Raw genomic sequence first — 23,545 nt, 5'->3', positions numbered from 1 at the left:
ATAAATAATATTTACTTGTAAAACATGTGTGAAATGCACATAGTGTATGTGTCTATGCAAAGACCCAAGAATAAGATGCAATGTGTGGCAGACCCTCAGTGAGGAACACACAAAAATTATTCATGCAAGAAACTTAAAATGCTGTTGGTTTAATTTCCTTCATTTAAACTATAACCCCAGGTTAGAGCCTTGCAAACTCGCGGATATCTGCTTGATATCCGTGGATGCGGTGGATATCTGGGGATCATGTTTGCGGATCACGGGATGCGGATCCCTGCAGGGCTTCATCCATGGTACCTTACTCCTGATGTAAATAATTTCCAGCCCCAGAGGGGAGAGTGGCCCGGTTTGTGTGAAACAGCTGACTCTGGGATTCAAATCCGAGACATCCCAGGGAACGTGGGATGTTTGCAAGCTGCGCATGGGTGTCCAAAGTCTGCCCTCGCCGCTCCCGTGGCTTTTGTGGGGAGCAGAGCTATGGGCACTGGAGGGCAGACAAGATATTTTAATCGTTCGCTACTATGGGGGGGGCGGTGACTTCATATGCGTTCACCCGCAGGGGGCTGCTGGCACTCGGTCCGGGGCAGGGGACCACGCGGACATCCGGTCAGCAGCGGAGGCCCGGGGGCCAGTTCTGCCTTCGCAGCCTCCTGCGCTGAACAGCAGTGAACGGGAGCAGGGGCCGCACGGCCCCACCCCCGTGGGACTACGACTCCCAGCATGCCATGCGGCCCGGGCCGCCTGGCCGAGATGGGGCATGGCATGCTGGGAGCTGAAGTCCCGTGCGCTCCCCTCCCAACCCAGCACAGCGGCCCCGCCCCCTCCTGCTTTGGCGCCAAAGAGCACGGGCACCGCGCGTGTCTGGGGGCAGCAGCGGCGGCGGCGGCGTTGGTGTCGGTGTTCGCGAGATGAACGGGGATCAGCCCAGCCCCTGCGGCCAGCTCAACGGGTACAGCCAGCGGCCGCCCCCGGGCTCCATCCCGGAGCGGGGGGAACCGCCCCGGCCGCGTGTCTCGGGGAGCTGTTGGGGGTCACCCTGGTTCCCGTGGCCTCAGGCGCCCCCACGCCCCGGGGGCGCTCCTGCCCTGCCCTGGCTGAGGCGCGCGCTGTGGTGCAGCCCCTGCCCCGGGGGCGCGGCGCTAATTGCTGCTCTTCCTCGATGCAGAGAGGGAATCCACAGAAGTAGGGTCTTTCCGTGGGGTGCGAGTGAGGGCGGGGCGGGGGCTGAGCCAGCTGCTGGATGCCCCCTGGGCCGGGGGTGGATGGGATGGGAAGGAGGACGATGGGGGGCTGGTATCGTGGCTGGGGCACTGCACAGTACCACGGGCTAATGATGTGAAAGCCCCTTCAAATAACAGCCACCCTGGGCTTTAGGGGTGACACGGCTGTGCTAGAAGGGTTTATAATGTGCCCATTGCCCTGGAGTCTAGATAAGTGCTACTCACTAGCAGGCAGGGGTGGGTTAGCGTCTTAAGCCTCAGGTTCAAATCCTCAGTGGCAGTAGAGCCCTTCCGAATTAAATAAATTGAGTCCAAATGTATTGCCAGTGCGAAATTGTTCCTGAGTTCGCGTTTATTAATGTTCTTTGCCAAATCTGATTTAAAATCTTCCCACATGAGCGGGCTTCTGCTTCTTCCCTTGAGTCTATTCCACAACCTGTTAGATTTTACTTTCTGGAAGCTTTTTCTGTTATTTAGTCCAAATTTCCCCTCTCACTTATATCTGGTTATTCCTGGTTACGTGCTACTTTGTTCCACTAAATAATCTGTCTCTTTGATGTTTACATCCAGATATATCTTTCTGAAAATATCTTTAAAAAGGCCTTTACTCTTCATGGATACTACACTCCTCTTGGCATGTTTCCTGATAGTTGGTATTTATTTGCCCCTGTGCCCTTGGCCAAAATTTCCATGCACAGACCCTTCCTGAAGTGTGCTAATTAATTGCTGCTCCCCAACACAAGATGTGGCAGCAGATCACTGTAGCTATTTGTATGAAAATACTACATAATTTGCAAAGTTTATTGAGATTAAATGTGTAATGTAAAAGTAACTTTACCATCACTGGTTATCTTCTAGACACTCTCTAAAAACTTCAGAACCCATTGAAAAACAGGTATTAATATATCTTGATTATATAATAATTGTTTGCAGTTTTGTTTTTTTAAAATCCCTGCATGCTAAAATGGTTGCACACTATATATGGGGTAGGTTAGGGCAGAATGTATATATAGTCTTGTCCATCTATGCCAGCTGTATTATGGCAACAATTCCAAGTTTCATGCAAAGATTGGAGGATTCTGGGGTTACTTATCACAAGTAATCATTTTGAGAACTGGCACAAACTTGCCACTGTGATTGTATATTGGCTCTCTTGTGGACTTAAGCCCTGGTCCTGTAATTGACTCCCAGCAGGTAGAGCTTTATTGAAGTCATTGGGACTTTGTGAGAATGCCATGCCAGCAGACCATGGAGTCACTTAGAGGAATGGGTCCTGAGTCCTCTACACAGTAAAGCATTTCCCACAATCCTGGAGCTACAGATCCTGATCCAAGAATTGTTCATTCTTTTAGTTAAAGCCAGGGCCGGCTCCAGGCACCAGCTTAGCAAGCAGGTGCTTGGGGCGGCCACTCCGGAGAGGGGCGGCAGGTCCAGGTATTCGGTGGCAATTCGGCGGAGGGTCCCTTACTCCCGGTCTGAGCGAAGGACCTCTGGCTGAATTGCCGCAGATCGCAATCTCTTTTTTCTTTTTGCGCTGCTTGGTGCGGCAAAACCCCTGGAGCCGGCCCTGGTTAAAGCACCCCAGATTCAGTATGCCTCAAAACAGACAGGCATAAAGAATACAAAAATAATTAAATTCCCAAAATGATTCTGTGAATGCAAAATACCGTGTGAATTGTGGAAACATTATTCACTCTTACAGAGTACTCAAGAGGGACTGATTATTGCCAAAAGGCCTGGAAATTGTAAACATAAACAATATTATCTTCTGTAAAGATTTTGATTATAGCCTGTCTTCTATGTGGGGGGTAATGTTCAATTGTAAGGAATACTCTTTATTCTTTGCTGGAAAATAGATATTTATATATATTTAAGTATCACCCCTCAATAACCATATGGGGGAGGGAAGAAAATCTAATTAAAGTAAAGGAATCAACTAATTTTCTTGACTAGAGGCTATAAATAAAACAATTAAGGGTGTGGGGAGGGAAGTTAATAGCCAGAGGTCAAGTCCACATGTTCCTTGTGCCTCCCTGGGAGGTGGAGCATCACCCAAGACTCCAATTCCTGAATAAATATGCAAATCCTGTCAATTGAATATGGCAAACTATTGATGACTGATTTCCAGGGACAGACTTAATGTTATATAAGCCCTAATTCAGATGTGGCTGTAACATGTATATAGGTCAGACAATGAAAATAGAGGAAAAAACTACAAATATGAATAATAAGGCCAGGGACCTAAGGCCCAATATTCCTCAGACAATACTTTACAACTCCATTGACCTCAGTTTACTCTGGTTTGAGAGCAGAGCCAGGGTCATAGTCTATTTCAGGATTCTTCGCTAAATCTTCCATAATTTTTTTAGTGAACTCTTTCCCCCCCCCCCCTTTTTTTTTTTTTTTGCTAAATGCAATTGTTGCATTTTCAGGTGTTCTGGAACTATATGTGTGTTGCCATAACTAACTTGAAGGCTATCTGGACTAAAAAAAAAAAAAAGGCTATTGAGATGCCTTATTCATAAGGTGACTTTTTTTTAAACTGAAGAATAACTTGTGTTCTTCTTAGCCAGGCTGGAGGTGTAATTTGGAAAAAAAAAACATTATTCTTTACATTTCAGTTTCTCTTTATCTCTTGCTGCTTTCAATATATCATTTTGCACATTGTGGCATACACATTGCCAGTAATTCTGTAATTTGTAGAAGAGACATCTCTTTCATCAGGGATCTTTTGAAGAAGTAAGCATGATAGTTGTACATTTTCTACTTTGCTCTCCGCTTTCATTTTGTGGGAATTATCATCCCAATATTTTTATCAGTTAAATTCACAGAGCCTTGGAACACATCACAGTGTTCAGCCTTATTAAGATATGTGGTAGATATCTGATAATTTCCTATGGTAATTTCTAATCATATAGTTCCAGGTTTCACAGATTGGGGGTTAAGAATGGCAACTTGCTAAAATATGCTAACTTTACATGCATCTCCACCAGTTTGTCTGCTCCTCAAGCTCCTTTCTTGTGTGAACTTGACTGCACCCCTAGCTTGGATGCTACTAAATCAGAACAGTAGCATTTTATCCAATTCTGTGCTGGTGTAAATAGGTTCCCATGGTACTGGGAGTGGAGAATCTGGCCAAAGCTGTTATTGTTAGTCATAAGTCTGTCCATAAGTGCCATTAAAAGACAAACAAACCAGAACTGTAGAGCTCTTTCTTTCTGTTGATCTTGTAGTATGTCACTTCTCTAATCCATTCATGCAAAGTTGGTACCTTGGAGGATTTCCAGTCATGTGTTATGTAGAGTTTGGCACACAAGAAGAATAAATGTAATAGCTTGGTCCTTTGTTCTAAGTAAATATGGTTTCCAGGAAATAGTTTAGCAACAGAGATTGCAGGAAAAAATGTTCCTCTTTCCCTCTATTCAATATAGCATTAGCTATTTGGAGGGCTTCTTCCAGAATTTGTATTTGTCATATATTAAACATAATGTGGAGCTATCTCCATCATCAGTGATACATCCCCACAATTTTTACTGTGAATCTTGCTCAATTTGGATTGATTTTAAGGAAGGTAGCTTTTAAAGTCTCTTCCATTTGTGATTTCGTCTCCCCCCCCTTTTTTTTTTGCTGTGTATTTCAATGAGACTCTAGTCTCACTCAAATCTGTTGAAATTAATTCATTCAGATTGTCACAGCTTGACTACCCTGAGGCTGTGATGATGTGTGAGTATTGGGACTTCATGACAGGTTTCCAGTTTCTCCTTTTCTATCACACTGTCATCCTTCACCAAGAATTGTTCCTTCCTTATAGGGCAGTAGGAAAGTCCTCAGGCCAGTGCTGGCAGAATCCTTTACTTGTGCTGCATATTTAGAATAGAGGGGTGACTAATGTTTTGCCTGTCCAGCATTACAAACTTTTCTCTCCCCAGGAATGGAGAGTATGAAAATTTCCCCTATCAGGAGAGAGTCAAATTTCCACATTCACAACCTGTATTTTTAATAGTGGTACTACTAGCTTCTGGACTGCTTCCCCACCCAACTTTTAGAACAAAATAACATAGGAAAGACCCTTGCTGTTAAATCTCCTTCTTAATGTAATTTTGTATGCAGAGGGCTTCTGACTCTGCATTGCTCTGAGGTGTCCTGCTGTCTGATGGGAGGCCACCAGCTGCTGAAAAGTGCCTCTGAGGTCCCCTCTTGCAGAGCATTCTCCATTGTCTTGGAGCTTTTTACTAGAGTGGAGAGTATTTCACAACTTTCTTCTCTTCCTATCTTTCTGATATTTTTAACCGGGGTCTTTAGTAACAGCAACTCCTAGATTAAAAAAGAAAAGAACTTTATTCCTCTATGTTTTTACAGGTTATCTACCATGTTTTATATAGAATACTCTGTGGATGACTGGAGAACTGATGGGATTATGAGATAACAAGTGGTGTTTTCCTTTCCCAACTGCACTTAACACAAAAAGAGTTTATGGTCAGTTTGTAGTTTCAAGCTCTTTTTCTGTTTTGAGGTGTCTGCTTAGCTCAAATATGTTACAGCTGAGAGAAAATATTTTTGTGAGAGATTTCTTGCACCCACTTCTTCAACTGTGGGATATGGAAGTACTCAGTACAGTTCTCCAGTCTTCCCAACACTCCTCAGCAAAAAATAGGGAAGACAAATTTTTATTTATTAAATTAAAAAGGAAGCAGAGGGAAAAAACTACTACCTTTCAAGCTGCCTATATATAGGTAGTAGTTTTTTCCCCCCTGCTTGCTTATATATAAAGGGTGTGGAGAAAGGAGCACAAATTCATTTTGCTCCTTTCAGTTTTTTGCAGCTCACCTTTAAAGGGCCTGTACCTGAGCAAGACTTTTTACTCTTGATTTTTTTAAAACAAATTATTACGTAACTGTTTGGAGATATATTGCAGGAGTCTCCTGCTTGAGATGGAAGAGTTGATAACTTTTGCTGCTATACCTGCTTCAGTGCTTGTATATTGTGGTGAACAGTGAGTAAATGCCTTGATAGATAATAGTCTCTGTGGTGGGGTAGGGTGGATTATGCAGATCAGTTCTCTTTCTGTGTTTTTTGTTGTTGTTGTTTAACCTCAACATAACTCAATGCATGAAACTTTTTTTTTTTCCAGTTCAGGGAAAAGGCTGGAAGGCTCACTTTAAAGCTGGACACATGCTCCCACCATCCTAAATGCATTGTTTAAAGCCCTATTTACCTGTTTATGCTTGATGAGATGTGTTGACTCATATGATAGGGAACAAGATGGGGGAGGCTGGGCGAGACTGGCAGTTTGTAGCTGCTTCTGTGTGTGGCAGGTTTGTTCTGCAGCGGATGCATGATAAGGCCATTTGAACCACTTGTAGCCTGATTGTACACATCAGGAATATTGTAGGTGTTGTAAATTAAGGCAACTCATGGTCGTAGTGGCAGCAAGAGAGAGGTTTAACCACAAAGAGCGATTTCAAACACAAGTCTGCTTAATAATCTTTATTATTGGCCATAACAAATAGCCTGAATCAGATGTTTGCGTTTAGAACAATGGGCATAAGAGATTACATTGCCTGAGTGGAAAGAGTGTCGGTAATACAGGAACAGGGGACATCCTTTTCTGAGAGATATGCAGGTGGTTATCTTTGAGGGATAGACAATACCTGGCATTGAGCTATTCAAAGACTGAATTATTTCATCCAAAGCTGCAATTTATGATCGCCTTTTGGCCTCTTTTGTTTGAAGGGAAGTGTTGCTTATAGGTTCAGGGCAAAACACTGATATGCTTTACCATTAAACTTCTGATGTGAATCCATAACATTCAGGGACAGATTCTGCTGTCGTCTACAATGGTGTAAATCCAGAGTAACTCCACTGGATTTTAGATCCGTGTAACCAGGAACAGAATCTGGTCCCCAGTGTGTTTGGAAAGCAAGCGATAAAAGGGCTTTACTTTATCTCTTTAAAAATAAATAAAAATTAGGAAATGCAAGCTAAAGCCTCTTTACTGACTGCCTGTTCTATTTGATTTTGTAGGTTTGGCAGTGAAATGCTCTGTAAAAAACGGGAAGACTATTTGGAATGGCCTGAATATTTTATGGCAGTAGCCTTCTTATCAGCACAAAGAAGCAAGGATCCAAATTCTCAGGTAAGAAAGCAGCATGCAGGAGTAATGTAATATAGGTTGTATTGCACAGTGTATATCACACCCAGTTTATATACAGTGGATTTTCATTAGAAGTTATTTCAATATAGGGCTACCCAAATTAGAGCGCAGTGGGCGCTTTTGCTACAGGAATTTTGTTCATGGGTTTGGCCTCAGATATAGCTCTGTCATTACTTATGTTACTATGTGAACATAAGAATGGCCATACTGGGTCAGACCAAAAGTCCATCGAGCCCAGTATCCTGTCACCGACGGTGACCAGTGCCAGGTGTCCCAGAGGGAGTGAACCTAACCGGTAATGATCAAGTGATCTCTCTCCTGCCATCCATCTCCATCCTCTGACAAACAGAGGCTAGGGACACTATTCCGTACCCATCCTGGCTAATAGCCATTAATGGACTTAACCTCCATGAATTTATCTAGTTCTCTTTTAAACCCTGTTATAGTCTTAGCTTCACAACCTTCACAGGCAAGGAGTTCCATAGGTTGACTGTGTGAAGAAAAACTTCCTTTTATTTGTTTTAAACCTGCTGCCCATTAATTTCATTTGGTGACCCCTAGTTCTTATATAATGGGAACAAGTAAATAACTTTTCCTTATTCATTTTCTCCACACCACCCATGATTTTATATACCTCAATCATATCCCCCCTTAGTCTCCTTTTTTCCAAGCTGAAAAGTCCTAGCCTCTTTAATCTCTCCTCATCTGGGACCCGTTCCAAACCCCTCTGAACTTTTTCTAATGCCAGTATATCTTTTTTGAGATGAGGAGACCACATCTGTACACAGTATTCAAGATGTGGGCGTACCATGGATTTATATAAGGGCAATAAGGTGTTCTCTGTCTTATTCTCCCTTTAATTATTCCTAGCATCCTGTTTGCTTTTTTGACTGCTGCTGCACACTGTGTGGACGTCTTCAGAGAACTATCCACGATGATTCCAAGATCTTTCCTGATTAGTTGTAGCTAAATTAGCTCCCATCATATTTGTATGTATAGTTCAGGTTATTTTTTCCAATGTGCATTACTTTACATTTATCCACATTAAATTTCATTTGCCATTTTGTTGCCCAATCACTTAGTTTTGTGAGGTCTTTTTGAAGTTCTTCACAGTCTGCTTTGGTCTTAACTATCTTGAACAGTTTAGTATCATCTGTAAACTTTGCCACCTTACTGTTCACTCCTTTCTCCAGATCATTTTTGAATAAATTGAATAGGATTGGTTCTAGGACTAACTCTTGGGGAACACCACTAGTTACCCCTCTCTATTCTGAAAACTGACCATTTATTCCTACCCTTTGTTCCCTGTCTCTTAACTAGTTCTCAGTCCATTAAAGGATCTTCCCTCTTTCCCATGACAACTTAATTTATGTAAGAGCCTTTGGTGAGGGACCTTGTCAAAGGCTTTCTGGAAATCTAAGTACACTATGTCCACTGGATCCCCCTTCTCCACATGTTTGTTTGACCCCTTGAAAGAACTCTAATAGATTAGTAAGACATGATTTTCCTTTACAGAAACCATGTTGACTTTTGCCCAACAATTTGTTTTTCTATGTGTCTGACAATTTTATTTTTTACTATTGTTTCAACTAATTTGCCTGGTACTGACGTTAGACTTACCGATCTGTAATTGCCGGGATCACCTCTAGAGCCCTTTTTAAATATTGGCGTTACATTAGCTACCTTCCAGTCATTGGGTACAGAAGCTGATTTAAAGGACAGGTTACAAACCATAGTTAATAGTTCTTCAGTTTCACATTTGAGTTCTTTCAGAACTCTTAGGTGAATGCCATCTGGTCTCGGTGACTTGTTACTGTTAAATTTATCAATTAATTCCAAAACCTCTTCTTGTGACACTTCAATCTTTGACAGTTCCTCAGATTTGTCACCTACAAAGGACTGCTCAGGTTTGGGAATCTCCCTAACATCTAGGGTGACCAGATGTCCCATTTTTAAGGGACTCTTATATAGGTGCCTATTACCCCCCACCCCCGTCCCAATTTTTTTCACACTTGCTGTCTGGTCACTCTACTAACATCCTCAGCTGTGAAGACTGAAGCAAAGAATTCATTTAGTTTCTCCACAATGACTTTATCATCTCTAAGTGCTCCTTTTTTATCTTGATCGTCCAGGTGCCCCACTGGTTGTTTAGCAGTCTTAAACATTTTGTTGTTACATTTTGAGTTTTTCGCTAACTGTTCTTTAAACTCCTTTTTGGCTTTTCTTATTACATTTTTACACTTAATTTGGCAGTGTTTATGCTCCTTTCTATTTACCTCACTAGGATGTGACTTCTACTTTTTAAAAGATGTCTTTTTATCTCTCACAGCTTCTTTTACATGGTTGTTAAGCCACGGTGGCTCTTTTTTAGTTCTTTTATTGTGTTTCTTAATTTGGGGTATACATATAAGTTGGGCCTCTTTTATGGTGTCTTTGATAAGTGTCCATGCAGCTTGCAGGGATTTCACTCTAGTCACTGTACCTTTTAAATTTCTGTTTAACTAACCCCCTCATTTTTGAATAGTTCCCCTTTCTAAAATTTAAATGCCACAGTGTTGGGCTGCTGAGGTGTTCTTCCCACCACAGGAATGTTAAATGTTGTTATATTATGGTCACTATTTCCAAGTGGTCCTGTTATAGTTACCTCTTGGACCAGATCATGCGTTCCACTCAGGACTAAATCAAGAATTGCCTTTCCCCTTCTGGGTTCCTGTCCCAGCTGCTCGAAGAAGCAGTCATTTAAAGTTATCGAGAAATTTTGTCTCTGCATTTCGTCCCAAGGTGACATGTACCCAGTCAGTATGGGGATAATTGAAATCTCCCACTATTACTGAGTTCTTCATTTTGTTAGCCTCTCTAATCTCCCTTAGCATTTCATCGTCACTATCGCTGTCCTGGTCAGGTGGTCAGTAATAGATCCCTACTCTTATATTCTTATTAGAGCATGAAATTACTATCCATAGAGAGTCTATGGAACATGTGGATTCATTTAAGATTTTTACTTCATTTTGATTCTACATTTTCTTTCACATATAGTGCCACTCTCCTCCCCCCACCCCCCACACGACCTGTTCTGTCCTTCTGATATATTTTGTACTCCGGAATGATTGTGTCCCATTGATTGTCCCCACTCCACCAGGTTTCTGTGATGCCTATTATATCAGTATCCTCCTTTAACACGAGGCACTCTAGTTCACCCATCTTATTATTTAGACTTCTAGCATTTGCGTACAAGCACTTTAAAAACTTGTCATTGTTTATTTCTCTACCCATTTCTGATGTCAGATTATTTTTTATAAAAGCAGCAAAGAGTCTTGTGGCGCCTTATAGACTAACAAACGTTTGGGAACATGAGCTTTCGTGGGTGAATACCCACTTCGTTGGATGCATGCATCCAACGAAGTGGGTATTCACCTACGAAAGCTTATGCTCCCAAACGTTTGTTAGTCTATAAGGTGCCACAAGACTCTTTGCTGCTTTTACAGATCCAGACTAACATGGCTACCCCTCTGATATTCTTTTTTATGTGAATGTTTCTCATCTGATCTGGCCCATACTTTATCCTCTTCCATCTTCTCCTCCTGACTAAAACCTAGAGAATCTCTATCAATAGGCTGTCCTCTAAGAGAAGTCTGTCCGATCCCCATGCTCCTCTGCAGCAATCGGCTTTCCCCCGTCTCTTAACATTAAAAAGATTGCAGAGCATTTTTTAAATTAAGTGCCAAAAGTCTGGACACACTTTGGTTTAGGTGGAGCCCATCCTTTCTGTATAGGCTCCCCCTATCCCAAAAGTTTCCCCAGTTCCTAATAAATGTAAACCCCTCCTCTCTACACCATCGTCTCAGCTGCACATTGAGACTCTGAAGCTCTGCCTGCCTACCTGGCCCTATGCGTGGAACTGGAAGCATTTCTGAGAATGCTACCATAGAGGTTCTGGATTTCAGTCTCTTTCCTAGCAGCCTAAATTTGGCCTAGTACTTGATCATCATGTGGCTGAGGAAGCCGAAGCCCTCCTGTTGATACCATCTACACAGCCATGGATTAACCTCCAGAACTTGTGTCCCTGCCTGGATCCGTACTCTCAAGTGGGAGCATGGATGAGAACACATTAGTCACTGCTGATCTGCTCAGGTCATAACTGGCAGTATCATTAGTGCCCACTTGAATCATCAGTATGTGGTAATGGTCAGAAGAACCTCAGAAACCTTTTTGTATTTCTCTGATGCAATCTCCAGGCAGACAGCACAGCTGGGACATCATGTCAGGTTGGCAGATGGTTTTCCCCCATTCCCCTCAGAAGGGAATCCCTGACAACCAGCATTTTAAGCTGCCGCCTCTTGTCTGTGAGCCTCCCTGCCTGAGGGACAGGTGACATTTCCTCCTCAGCCATTTGAGTCTGGTCCTCACCACCTGTTGCAGGTATTGCATACCAGTTCTTGACCAAGATGGATCAGGGACCTGGGTGGGGATGGAGCACTGTCTGTCTGAGGTGACCAGCAGCCAATCTCTTTCCTGTAGAGTAGCCTGTTCGCCTTCCTATTCTGATGCTACTATAGTCCACTTGCATCCTCTGTCCCAGATGTTTCCACTTGCATCCCATCAATGAAGTCATCGTACTCCCAGATACTAGGCAGAAGAGTCAGCCCCTCCTGCAGCTCTCTTACCTTCTTCCTGGGGGATTCCATCAACAGAGACCTCTCACACTGGGTTGTTCCTGAGCCTGGGTTTTGATAGCAGGCACATGCAAGCCACATATCCAGCAAGTCAAGACTAGGGCTTGGGTGGAAGCCTTCAGGGTCAGGATGCCTGTCTGCCAGGGCTCTCACAGGTGCAGACAGAATAAGAGCTAGCAGTGGTATTGGCAACGTACAGTTTTTCACCCATTGCAAGGTCTTCCTTGTAGGGTATGCACAAGTTAAGGAAAGGAAAGAGGGGGAAAAAATGGGAATAAGTGCCGACAGTTTTGAGATAATTTGACAAGCAAAATTTGATCTTAGATGGCTAGATCATATTTTTTTCCATATCTGATTGAAGTTTCTTCTCCTCCCCTTTGAGGCACTGCAACTTCTTTTACTCTTGGGTTGCATGGGTTTGTTAGTTTGTTTTTGCTCCGCACAGAACTCCTGACTAGTATTCACACCCTTTGCCTTCTTCCGTAGTCCTCCCTGCAACCTGCTGTTAACAGTACAGCTGAGAGAAAAAGGGGGAAGATGGGAGAGTGAAATCCCAACAAAAATACAGGGATGAGAAGATGCCCACTATCCATCACTACTCAGTTACTTGCTGGCTATTGTATCCTAGACCTCCTTACTCTGCTCAAATGTTCTTTTTAGGGCCAAATCCTCAGCTGGTCTTATCTAAGAGCTCATCTGTATTTCTATTACATAGAAATAACTAAATTTGTTTCTAATTTGTACATTTAGTGATTTAGGCTTAATCAAAATGAGACAGTTTTTTATGCCAAAATAAATCCAGCACACAGAGTTGGAGTGATATAATAAAAGGTAAGAATTAAAACAGGTGTCTAGTATTTTGGTGCAAATTTGTGTGTAGACCAGACCTAAATCGCTAGACCTACGTCAATTTATAACAGATTAGGAGCGGACCCTTAGGCTCTCTGTCTGCAATCTTACATGATTAAGGGTTTGCAGGACTGGGCCCTTCAGTTGTAAATTTTATGGATTTTGTCTCTTCTTGTCTGTAAAGTGGCTTGCATACTCCTGTTGCGTATATTAAATAATAGTAGGGCTGTCAATTAATTGCAGTTGAGGCAAATGATTAATGCAAAACAAATTAATTAGATAAAAAAAGTCACAATTAATTGTGGTTTTAATCATATGGTTAAATTTGAAAATGTAGAAAAACATGCAAAACTATTTTATAATTTAAATTGGTATTCTATTAGTTTAACAGTGCAATTAAAACTATGATTAATCATGACTTTTTTTTAAATCATGATTAATTGCAATTATTATTTATTTTAAATCGTGTGACAGCCATAAATGATAGTAAATATCTGTTTTATGTAGGTTGGTGCTTGCATTGTGAATTCAGAAAACAAGATTGTTGGAATTGGATATAATGGGATGCCTAACGGTTGCAGTGATGATTTGCTGCCCTGGACGAGAACAGCACAGAGTAAGCTAGACACAAAATATCCTTACGGTAAGGAACACTTTCTAGGCAAGGCTTCCAATGTGTTGCAAATTAGACTCATTATTTAAATATGAGAGTCCAAATGATGTCCCAGCATGGTAAATATTGATCCATTTCCCCTCAGCATGGCTGACTTTAAGGTATTCAGGTGGTAATACCACCATGAAATCACAGCTCTAGAAATAGTGTTTATTAGCTCTTTCTTTCTGCAGAGCCAGTAAGACAGGCAAACAGTATCATCTTGTATTTTACTACTTCCTAGTAATGCACTGACAGTGGTTTTTTTTAATAAACTTAAGATTCTTAACAATTTTCCACATTGCTTTACTGAGTCAAAATTAGTAAACAAGTTAAGTAAACTTCCATTATTATAGCACATGGTTACAGTAGGTGTAAGTGTTGCTATTTTTCACATGTTAATCTTTACAGTGTTTAATTGCCTCATCAGATACTTCTTTCTCCACTGCGTGTTTTCCCCCCACAGGCTTACAACTTGGGAGAATTTTCAGAAGGGCAGCAAAAAGCACATCCCTGACACAAAGGCCACACCCTGCCAAATTTCAAGGCCCTGGTCTAAGTAAGGGGGCATTCGCGCCCCCCCCCAACTTTGTTGTTTGAAACAGATGAACTATTATGGCTGAAATCCCCTCTCACCACCCAAAAAAATCAGCTTGAGAGGCAGACATGGAAAATTTCAGCCTCAACATTTAAAGTGTGGCAAAGTTATAAGCAGCTGAAAATAGAGAGGTATTGGGCAATCTTGGGCTCATAGTACTGCGTATAATGAAAGCACTACAATAGTAGGACTTAGTTTTGACTACTTTTATCTCTGGCAAGGAGAACTAGTTTTTCCTCTGGCTACTCACCTTGGAAATTATGAAATTGTTGAAGTATAATATGTACTTTTTTTTTTTTTAAAGTGTAGCTGTGCCAGTGCCAATTGCCTTGGATGCAACTAGATATAGTACACCTATTGCTCTATTTATAAGGTCTCAGTCCTGCAAATGAGATTTGTGTGGGGGGACTTCTGCATCTGCACAGAGCCAGTGGCAGGATGGGGACTGCAATGGGGAGGTTTAAGCTTTCAAAGAAAAACTGCCTTTTATTTAATCTTTTGCATACGCTCATTTTAAGAATTTTTTTTTTTTTTTAGCTATCGGTTGCGGCTTAAAGAGATGTGAAAAACATTTGTTTTTTTTTTGTTTTTTTGTAGCAAGTAAGCACCATTAATACTTGATGCTATAGGGTTGTTTTCTCCCCCCCCCCCCATAATATTCTAGTTGAATACACAGCCTGCAAGATGGGGTCATATTTCCAGGACAAGTGAAAGACTATGCTGAACATTTTTTTTTCTCATAATATAAAACATTGGCCTAAAAAGACCTTATTCTTGTCTTTTTATTTCACCATTAATGCTTTTTATTCCCAATTAACTTTCCTACGATAAATGTCATTAAGAGAAACTGCATAAAATACACGTTTTGTAATTCGTAAATCACTTTATTTTCTAAGGCCTGGTCTACACTAGGACTTTAATTCGAATTTAGCAGCGTTAATTCGAACTAACCGCTCAACCGTCCACACCAGGAAGCCATTTAATTCGAACTAGAGGGCTCTTTAGTTCGAATTTGGTACTCCACCCCGGCAGGTGGAGTAACGCTAAATTCGACATGGCTAGTTCGAATTAGGCTAGGTGTGGATGCAAATCGAACTTAGTAGCTCCGGGAGCTATCCCACAGTGCACCACTCTGTTGACGCTCTGGACAGCAGCCCGAGCTTGGATTCTCTGCCCAGCCACACAGGAAATGACCCGCGAAAATTTGAATTCATTTTCCTGTCTGGGCGGTTTGAATCTGACGTTCTGGTTGCACATCGGGGCGAGCTCCGCAGCACCGGCAGCAATGCAGAGCTCTCCAGCAGAGGAGTTCATGTAATCTCTGAATAGAAAGAGGGACCCGGCATAGACTGACCGGGAACTCTTCGATCTGATCGGTGTGTGGGGCGAGGAGTCTGTGCTTTCAGAGCTGCGCTCCAACGAACGGAATGCAAAGACCTACGAGAAGGTCTCCAAAGCCATGATCCAGACAGAGGATACAGCCGTCATGCAACGCAGCGCCGCGTGAAAATCAAGGACCCCAGACAAGCCTACCAAAAAATCAAAGCGGCCAACGGACGCTACGGAGCCTGCCACCACTGCCCCACCAGTGACCATGGACTCTGATGATGGGACAGTGTCGACGGACAGTTCCTCGACGATGTTCACGGACGGGGAAGATGAGGAAGGGTTTGTGGAGGACGAGGCAGGCGATAGCGCTTACAACGCTGGTTTCCCCGACAGCCAGGATCTATTCATCACCGTCACGGAGATCCCCTACCAACCCTCCCCGGCCAGGAACCCGGATCCTGAATCAGGGGTAGGATCTGTCGGTAAGTGCTTTAAACCTGTTAACTTTTATTCTTAATATAACAGGAATCTGAAGTGTGTGAAAAGGAGGTCTCTGTATATATGGTGATAGAACAGAAATCCTCCTGGGAGAATGCCACGAAGCTCTCCTGCCGTTAATCGATAAGCATCAGCAGGAGGTTCCTGGGGAGAGCTGCCTTATTGGGTGCTCCGTGGTAGCACACTTTTCCGCGCGAGGCTTTCACGCGGTATTCAGGGAGCACTGCCTCCCAGAGCACGGCTGCATAGGTCCGTGGTTCGTGCTAGATTTCACGCAGCATGCGCTCTCTATCTCCTTCAGTGCCCGTCCTCACGGTGATCTCGCTCGGAGACTCCTGCATCTAAGTAGGGGAAGAAATGTTACGTTACGCCTGGTCCAAAGTATTTTTAATAAATAAACGGACAGACGGCATAGCACAGACTCAGCACGCAGCTGCGTGACGAGCGTAACGGAAAGCCAAAGAATCAAATGGACGCTCATGGAGGAGGGGGGAACGAGGACGCAAGGTATCCCACAGTTCCTGCTGTCTCCGAAAAGCATTTGCATTCTTGGCTGATCTCCAAATGCTTCTAGGGTCAAACACAGTGTCCGCGGTGGGTCGGGGCATAGCTCGGCAATTTACGCAGCCCCCCGACCCCCAGAAGTTAAAGGGAAAACAATCCTCTGTTGACTCTTTTACATGTCACCGTATCTGTACTGAATGCTGCAGATAGACGCGATGGTGCAGCACTCAACACCAACATCCTTGCTCCCCCCACGCTATGGATGGCTGATGATGAGGATGCATTTCCATCTTTTTGTACCATCAGCCTATTGGCACATGGGGCAGTGCAAAAGGGCTGGTAACCATGACAACCGTACCAACTTGCTTGGGACCGGTCGGTCAAGGCCGCCTGTTGCTAATTTTTCATGGTAGATGGTGCAGTATGGCTGGTAACCGTCCTCATCATTGCAACAGGGGGCTGAGCTCCATCAGCCCCCACCCTTCATTGTAAAGAAAAGATTCAATTGCCCCTGGACTAGCAGAGGGATGAGTGGCTCCCTCCTCCACACCCCTTAATGTCATCTCTGGACTATCATTGCAGCTGGAGGCTTCCTTCCACTCATTTCTCACAAACGACTACCTGTGTCTTGTTCATGCATTCTATATTACTTCATCACACAAGTGGGGGGACAATGGTATTGGAACCCAGGAAGGCTGGGGGAAGAACGGAATGAACAGCTGGGGTTGTTTCAGGAGCACACCCTGTGAATAGCGTTCAGCTCAAAATTTATGCAGGATTGGACAGAGAGCAGCTGTGGTCTCTGGTTGTATGATACAGTGGTTCTCTAGTACACTTGCCCATAATCTAGGCAGGACTGATTCTATTTTTAGATACCCAAAAAGGAGGGATTGACTCGGGGAGTCATTCCCAAATTTTGCTTTTGCGCCCCTGGCTGATCGACCAGGGGCACTTATGACAGCACCAAATGGCGCAGTGCAAAAGGACAGGTAACCATGACCATCTTATTACCGTCTTCTTACCAGTTCATGGTATGGTAGACGGTGCAGTATGCCTGGTAACCATCGCTGCTGTCATGCAAAAGCATAAGCATGCTGCTGTGTAGCGCTGCTGGTCCGCCTCTGTCAGCGGCATCCAGTACACATACGGTGACATATACAAAAGGCAAAATAGGGTCCATTGTTGCCACGCTATGGCGTGTGCCAGGGCATTTCATGGAAAACGTGCTCGAAATGATTGTCTGCCATTGCTTTCCCGGAGGAAGGAATGACTGGCGACATGTACCCAGAATCCACCGCGCAAATGATTTGTGCAACAGCAGGCACAGGGGTCTCAACAAAAAATTCACAGAGACAGCCTAGACTCAGTTAATTGTTCGCAAAAAAGTATCATTGCAAGGAATTAACTAACTGTTTCCCATCTCACAGCTTCCACTGTCTCCAGACCTGCCACAGCATCCACCTCGCAGAGGCTGGCGAAGATTAGGCGGCGAAAGAAAAAGACAAGGGACACGATTTTCGATGAATGTGTGGGCTGCTACGTAGCCGAGGCGGACCAGCAGAGGCAGTGGAGGGAGAAAGTCTCTCTGTACCAGCGCTCACACAGCGAATGGGAGGAGAGGTGGCGTGAGGAACACAAGCAGGCGACTCAAGCAATGCTTGTACTACTGAGGGAGCAAACGGACACGCTCCGGCGACTTGTGTATGTTCTGCAGGACCGCTGCAGGACAGAGCCCCCGGCAGTATCTCTGCAACTGCCCTCCCCCGCCACAAAGTCACATTCCCCCCTCACCTCAAATAACCAGGAGGATGCCCGGCCTGGGCCGTGAATACTGTCACTGCACCCCAGCAGAGTGCTCAAGTAACCAAAAGCTCTCCTACCCTACATTTGCATAAGTCCTTCCCTTCCGGACTCCAACAAGTCCCAATCCCAGTCCCATCCCATAACTGTGTACTTAAGTAATAAAAATACTTTGCTGTTAAGTACTGTTTCCGTCATGTTTCTTCACTGAAGACTGTGTTTGAATGGGGTGCGTGGGGAAGTGCGTTGCTAATTGCATAGGACAGGCACCTTTCGCAGGGTACAGACACGGGGGCCGGATCAGCAGCGGGTAACACACACAGTGCAGTCAGCAGGCACCGTGGTCGGTATGGGAGGTGGTTTCCAGGTTCTGTGTGGGCGGTGGGGATGTGACTTTTTAGCGGGGGAGGGCAGGTACAGATCTTATACAGCGGTCCTTGTCGTGGACCGCTGAGTCACGCAGCAGAGGAATCTGTATCCGTCCTCCTCCGCCACAAGGCCACATAGCCCCCCGCACACAGAATCCCAAAAAGGAGGGATGGCAGGCTCCGTTGAAACAAGCAGTCCGGCAATGCGGACCGCTGTATGAGCAGGAGCCTGTCATTCCTTGAGTTTAGAGGCGGTCTTTACATCAGCGCACACCCTACCCACCGCAGTCTGCGTTCCAGTTTCGACCCTTTAACGAAAAGTCATGAATAAAGAAACCTCTCCTCAGTAACAGTGTGACATGTATTTTATTTTTACACGTGTCTTGGAAGTGGAGGAAACGGGGAGAACGGGGTATTTAACCGAAGGGGAGAGTCAACAGTAACTGGGTAAAGAAACAGGGGCAGGTTCAGCTTCTCTGTAAAGAAACTGAACAGTCACAGGTCACGCTGCTCGCTGGTATTTAAAGAGTTCCTTGTCGCTGTCCCAGGCGCCTGTATAGGGCTTCATGAGCAAGTGCATTAGCGGGCAGGCTGGGTCACCGAGGATCACTATAGGCAAATGCACATCCACAACAGTTATTTCGTGGTACGGGAAGAAACTACCTTCCAGCAGGCGTCTGAGCAGCCCACAGTTCCTGAGAACACACGCATCAGGAACCTTGCCCGGCCATACGACGTTCATGTTGGTAAAACGTCCCCTATGGTCCCCCAGTGCTTGCAGAACCATTGAAAAGTAGCCCAATTTCTCAGCAGCTGAATGTGGAAGAGGTGGACGATAAAGTGCGAGGAGGAGAAAACGGCGAGGATCGCAGCGGGCTCCATGCTTGCAGTGCTGTGGCGTCCACGCTGTCACTGACCAGAAAAGTGCACGAACAGATTGCCCGCAGGCGCTTTCAGGGAGGGAGGGAGTGAGGGCGTGATTGACGGTTCAATGACGACAGTTACCCAAAACCACCCTCGACACATTTTTTCCCCCAGCAGGCATTGGGGGCTCTACCCAGCATTCCAATGGGCAGCGGGGACTGCGGGAACTGTGGGATAGCTTCCCACAGTGCACCGCTTCGAAAGTCGACGCCGGCGCCGTTAATGTGGACTCAGAAGTTCGAATTAGTGTATTTAGTATGGATACACAAATTCGACTTCATAAGGTCGAATCCACAAATTCGAATTAAGTAGATTCGAAATAGTCCTGTAGTGTAGACAAGGCCTTAGGTTTTCTTTTTAATCCTGATAATGCAGCTAACATACCAGGCAAGAATGGAATTTCTCTAGATTAAAACTACTGCTACACTCAAGGAAACCTTTGCAAATGCTTCCAAAACCTCATTAAACTGTCCTGTTTTTCTGCATTTCATTTATTTTTGGTGATCACCACAGTGTTTGTGTGTAAATTAAAACTTTCTCCTTTAATCCTTGCCTGCTTGCTGCTCCTCCTGACTCATTTGTTCATATATGACAAAATCCCAGTGCTTGCTACATTACAATTCATCATTGTGGAAGTGCTTATCTCCATGTCACTAGCACTATACTAAATGAACTGGGTTGTATAGTGGTACAATCTGTACACTGAGAGATGGCTTCTGTTTACACACACACACACACACACACACACACACACACACACACTAGTTCAGCAGCATTGACTGGAAGGAAATGCAGAATATGTACATGAGAAGGATGGTTTTGTGGCTGAGATACAGGATTGGAATTTGGGAGACCTGGCCTGTTCCCAGGTCTACCACATACTTCTTGTGAGACCCTCTTAGTGAAATCCGGGCTCTTTGACATCACTGGCAAAACTGTATTTATGGTGGGGCCAGCGTTTCACCCTGTTTTAATTTAATTTACTCTCTGTAAAATTGGGATAATTTGTAGTTGCTTTACCTGACAGGGGTGGTGTGCAGATAAATATGTTAAAGGTTGCAAGGCACTCAAATACTATAGTGATTGTGGTGGAGCATCATAGTACCTGGATAATGTGTTGTTGTGATTCTTGAAGTTGGACACTGTGAATCTCTTTTCAATATTCACGTTTTTAAACAGACAAACATTTAATGGTTTAATAGGGCCTGGGACAGCAAGCTGTTGAGTGCCCTCCACTCCTCCAGAGGAGGGCGTTCAGTATCCCACAGGGAGGCACTTTGCCCTTTGCTGGTTCAAGCCTTCAGTCTCTTGGGGGAGGGAGAAGAGAGAGAGAGAGAGAGAGCGAGGGTGTGGGTGTGTGGTCTTGAATGGTTGATTTATTAAGAGCTTGCTGAAAGCTGAACCTAAAGCTATATGTTCAGTACAACATGCAGAAGCTTTTTCATAATTAGATCAAACTTTTGCTTTCAATTGGAGTTGAAACTGAATGCCCTCTGGCTTTGTTAGCAAGTCATCAAATCCATAGATTTGTCTGTGTCCTCTCACGTGAAACTTAAAGTACTCAGTTTTTCTCATATCAGCATATGTCTACTAATGCTTGTTGCTTCATTCCCTTGAAGTCCTCTGTCTCCACAGTAATCTAGAAATATTTGTGAGACAGTCTAATTAAAGATTTTGCACAAAAAGACGTGCAAATATAGGAAATCTTTGAGCCATTATATAAAGAATAAATTGAGCAAACCTGAATCTGTAAATATTTGAAAATAGATTTAATAAAATGTGCATGGTATGAAACATAAATATACATTCATTCCACTGTATGTGCTTTGTAAAATGAAAGAAACTGGCTTTGTTCTAAGTATCAGCATTATAATTTTGTTAGGACATGGGCTCTTTGTAAATAACCTCAGATGCTAACCTCTGAAAAATATTTTAAGCAAGTGTTTTAAAATATATATAGTTACAGGTTCATTATTTTCATAGAATCATAGGACTGGAAGGGACCTCATAGTCCAGTCTCCTCCATTCGGGGCAGGACTACGTATTGTCTAGACCAGTGGTCCCCAGCGTGGTGCCCATGGGCGCCATGGTGCCCGCCGGGACATTTATGTGCGCCCGCCTAGTGCTCAGCAGGGGAGAGAAGCCGCAGCCCCGCGCCTGCTGGGGACCGAGAACTCTGGGGCTGTGGGCACCGGTGTTCTCTGTACCTGGCAGACGTGAGGCTGCGGCTTCTCTCCGGCTTCTCCGGGGCTGCAGGCGCTGGTGTTCTCGGTCCCCGGCAGGCGTGGGGCCGCGGCTTAAGCCGGAGACAAACCGCGGCCCCACGCCTGTTGGGGACAGAGAACTCCGGGGCTGCGGGCTTCATTCTATGTTAAAGTAAGAATAATAAATATATTTGGACCAGCAGTTCAACAGTGTTTTACTTTTTTAAAATAAATGAAAACTGTTTATGATATTTATTTTGTAAAAACCCCTTAATTTTTCTTACAGGTAGATAAAAAAGAGCAAATTCACATGGTAAGGTGAAAGAGTAATTGCCGAATAATTTAATTAATTCCTTTTACATGTAAAATTACCCTTTTTATCTTATGGATTCATATATTATGTAATATATTAAATATGATGTTTTTCATATTATTTAATGTACAAATACAAAATAAGCTTTGAAAAATTGTTGGCGCCTGCCACACTCTTCTGAAAACATGAATGTGCTATTGGCCACAAAAAGGTTGAGGACCACTGGTTTAGACCATCCCTGACAGGAATTTGTCTAACCTGCTCATAAAAATTTCCAATGATGGAGATTCTAAAACCTCCGTAGGCATTTTATTCCAGTGCTTAACTACCCTGACAGTTAGGAAGTTTTTCCTAATGTCCAACCTAGACCACCCTTGCTGCAATTTAAGCCTATTGCTTCTTGTCTGATCCTCAGCAGTTAGAGAACCATTTTTATCCCTCCTCCTTGTAACAACCTTTTATGTACTTGAAAACTATGTCCCCCCTCAGCCTTCTTTTCTACAGACTAAACAAGCCCAATTTTTTCAATATTCCTTAGGTCATGTTTTCTAGACCTATAATCATTTTTGTTGCTCTTCGCTGGACTTTCTCTAATTTGTCCACATCTTTCCTGAAATGTGGCACCCTGAACTAGACACAATACTCAACTTAAGGCCTAATCATTGTGGAGTAGAGTTTGATGAATTACTTCTCCTGTCTTGCTTACAACACTCCTACTAATACATCTCAGAATGTTTGTTTGTGGTTGTTTTTTTTTTTTTTTTGCAATGGTGTTATACTGTTGACTCATATTTAGTTTGTGATCCACTATGACCCCCAGATCCCTTTCCACAGTAACAAGCTGACAAGGTAAAACCTGATTTGATGTTAATATTTAAATTTCTATATTGACAACTTTAAGCATTCAAAAATTGTTAGTGAGACCTACCCTCCCCCAATGAATTATTAGGGATTTATTTGCCTTCTGATTTTTCTTTGAACTTCTAGGGTGCACTCAAGTTACATTTTCAAGCTTTTCTACAGTACCAGGAGGGCTAGAAATATACTTTATTTTAATTAAAGCTGAGATTGTCACATATTCACACAACTCCAGGAGCTGGGACTTTCAGGAAACACACCAAATATGACACTTGCTTTAAAACCACAAAAGTTCGCAATATGTTCACATAAGACACATATAAGGATCACATAGTTCATAAACTCTCATACACTGCCCAACTAACCACGTTGTTAATAAAGCAAGCGTTACTATTTAACTCTAAAATGAAAGTTTATAACATAATGCATTTTATGTATTTACAGTACCATCTCTAGTGCATAATATTTCAAAACACTTTAGTGTCTGTTTCAAATGGTAATTGTTAATGCATGGTAACATAGAAAAATCAAACTTTGCACTGGATTTCCTTTGACTGCTACTTACTATGTGAAATTTTATAGTGATCTGTTATCAAACCTC

General features: G+C 43.4%; 1 protein-coding gene across 3 annotated transcripts in view; it reads left to right on the top strand.

The window, feature by feature from the left end:
* The first annotated feature begins 807 nt into the window (after nucleotides 1–807).
* DCTD (dCMP deaminase) overlaps nucleotides 808–23,545 on the top strand; it is a 36,693-nt gene continuing 13,955 nt past the window's right edge. Inside the window, exons 1-3 of one of the 3 annotated variants that reach the window (XM_045017324.1) lie at nucleotides 808–949; nucleotides 7,245–7,356; nucleotides 13,404–13,539. In XM_045017324.1, the coding sequence (XP_044873259.1) occupies nucleotides 909–949; nucleotides 7,245–7,356; nucleotides 13,404–13,539 (289 nt within the window). In that variant the 5' untranslated portion in view covers nucleotides 808–908. Of the gene's footprint in view, nucleotides 950–6,080; nucleotides 6,214–7,244; nucleotides 7,357–13,403; nucleotides 13,540–23,545 lie in introns of those variants that run through there. The other 2 variants (XM_045017325.1, XM_045017323.1) reach the window with 2 other exon arrangements.

The sequence above is a fragment of the Mauremys mutica genome, chromosome 5, assembly GCF_020497125.1.
Source record: "Mauremys mutica isolate MM-2020 ecotype Southern chromosome 5, ASM2049712v1, whole genome shotgun sequence".
In the NCBI taxonomy this organism is placed as follows: Eukaryota; Metazoa; Chordata; order Testudines; family Geoemydidae; genus Mauremys; species Mauremys mutica.
The sequence above is the reverse complement of the archived record's forward strand: the minus strand, read 5'-3'. Positions and strand labels throughout refer to the sequence as shown.